This window comes from Sphaeramia orbicularis, chromosome 15 (assembly GCF_902148855.1).
Source record: "Sphaeramia orbicularis chromosome 15, fSphaOr1.1, whole genome shotgun sequence".
NCBI classification, from domain to species: Eukaryota; Metazoa; Chordata; class Actinopteri; order Kurtiformes; family Apogonidae; genus Sphaeramia; species Sphaeramia orbicularis.
The window spans coordinates 8,896,973-8,899,472 of NC_043971.1; the positions used below are offsets into that span (position 1 = coordinate 8,896,973).

Here is a 2,500-nt window from a genome sequence, read left to right on the forward strand (position 1 = left end):
CCATGAAGTGGTAGGCCACGTAAACTGACGGAGCGGGGTCAGCGGATGCTGAGGCGCATAGTGCGAAGAGGTCGCCAACTTTCTGCAGAGTCAATCACTACAGACCTCCAAACTTCATGTGGCCTTCAGATTAGCTCAAGAACAGTGTGCAGAGAGCTTCATGGAATGGGTTTCCTTGGGCGAGCAGCTGCATCCAAAGCCATACATCAACAAGTGCAATGCAAAGCGGTGGATGCAGTGGTGTAAAGCACGCCGCCGCTGGACTCTAGAGCAGTGGAGGCGCCTTCTCTGGAGTGACCAATCGCACTTCTCCATCTGGCAATCTGATGGACGGGTCTGGGTCTGGCGGTCACCAGGAGAACGATACTTGTGGGAGCGCATTGTGCCAAGTGTAAAGTTTGGTGGAGGGGGGATTATGGTGTGGGGTTGTTTTTCAGGAGCTGGGCTTGGCCCCTTAGTTCCAGTGAAAGGAACTGGGAATGCTTCAGCAGACCAAGACATTTTGGACAATTCCATGCTCCCAACTTTGTGGGAACAGTTTGGAGCTGGCCCCTTCCTCTTCCAACATGACTGTGCACCAGTTCACAAAGCAAGGTCCACAAAGACATGGATGACAGAGTCTGGTGTGGATGAACTGGACTGGCCTGCACACAGTCCTGACCTCAACCCCATAGAACACCTTTGGGATGAATTAGAGCCAGGCCTTCTGTCCAACATCAGTGTGGGACCTCACAAATGTGCTTCTGGAAGAATGGTCCAAAATTCCCATGAACACACTCCTAACCTTGTGGACAGCCTTCCCAGAAGAGTTGAAGCTGTTATAGCTGCAAAGGGTGGACCCACGTCAGATTGAACCCATCGACTAGGAATGGGATGGCACTGAAATTCATATGCGAGTCAAGGCAGGTGAGTGAATACTTTTGGCAATATAGTGTATGTTGTGTCTATGTGGTTCCCTGTGTATGGGTACATGTTTGTGTAAATGTATAATTTGAAATTAAAAAAAAAAAAAAAAAAAAAAATATATATATATATATATATATATATATATATTGACTAAGATTCTCATAATTCATGCATGAAAGGGTTAACAATTATAAAAAAAAAAAAAAGCCTCCAAACCTTTATTTTTTCTCTCTTGTTGAAGCAGCTTCTGGTAAAAATTCCTGGTTTTCTTTAGATTCCTTGTTTCAATCACCAGTTGCTGCTGCAGTTCCTGTTCAAAGAGAATCACACAAAATAATACAAAGGCCTCAAATAAAAAAACGTGTCGGTGAATGAAGACGCCTTTGGGTGTTTCCAGCATGTATAGGACAGTTTTTTTTTAGCGCGCTTCACTGTGGCAACCGAATGCAACAGACCTTTTGAAGTGAAATGAGCGAGAAGTCGCAGCACACACGGCTCCTTAGGTGTGTTATTAGCGGGTGACGAAGCCTGTGAAGGAGCAGTGGTGCCATCAAAGTGTGCAAACACAAAGACTGTTCATTAATATTCTTTTGCAAATGATAATAACTTCCTCTGCCAAGGGCCAAGTTCAACACATCAATATTCAGATCCAGTTCGGTGAGAATATATGCCAATTATCTTAAAGTCCCCCACATGTTCTTGTCCTATTTACCCCAAAGCCTGACCGTGCCCTACTTCATTACAGACAGGAAAATAATTCCAACACTTATTCATTCATATGCGACCCGATGAAGGAGTGAGTCAAACTAGAAAGAAAAAAGCATTTAATACATACTAAAAACACGGATGTAAGGATTAAAAATAGGAACCAATAGCCCTGTATAGTCACCGGCATGTTCTATCAATAACACTGGTCAACAACAAATTTATTAAGTTTTTTGAGCTGATTTAGGATAATTTTGGGTGTGCTGAATCCAAAATCACATTAATTTGCTCAATCAGGTCAACTTTCTCAACTATGCTACATATTGGCTTTTTAACATTTTTGCTTACATTTATGGGCATTTTCACATCATATGATACAAAATTCTTTCATGTTTCTTGCAATAAACGAGTTCTGAAGATTTTACTTTTGCCAATTTATGATTAATGTTTTTTTTTAATATTACAGGAGAATGAAATGGCTTCGACTAGAAGATCTTGCAAAAATAAGCCTGACGTATTCTGCTACATCTGCGGTGAATACACCATTGTACCTAACAGGAATCCTGTTAGAAAATGATTTTTTTTCTCTTAAAACCTATTTTGGGTGAGAACTATCTAAAAAATCAACTGATAAAGTCACAAAAATGTAATCAATTTTGTGAGAAGATCAAATTTTTCAAAATCAAATTAACAAAAAAAACTGACCTGATTGAGAAAAACAGATGTCATTTTTGGATTTAGCGGTGCAAAATGGTCCTAATTCAGTTGAAAAAAATCTAGACAACTTGCAAAAAACATTTTTTTGTAACCAAGTGTAATCAATAACAAGTGAAAATTATCTTCAAACAGAAATCTCCATAGAGCGGTCAATGTCAAACTCATTTTATTT

At 40.2% G+C, this 2,500-nt stretch overlaps 1 protein-coding gene across 1 annotated transcript in view; it reads right to left on the minus strand.

Moving 5' to 3' along the window:
• kndc1 (kinase non-catalytic C-lobe domain containing 1) overlaps positions 1–2,500 on the minus strand; it is a 214,492-nt gene that overhangs the window by 78,322 nt on the left and 133,670 nt on the right. The window contains exon 19 of the mRNA XM_030156898.1: positions 1,123–1,216. Within this exon, the coding sequence (XP_030012758.1) occupies positions 1,123–1,216 (94 nt within the window). The remainder of the gene's footprint in view (positions 1–1,122; positions 1,217–2,500) is intronic.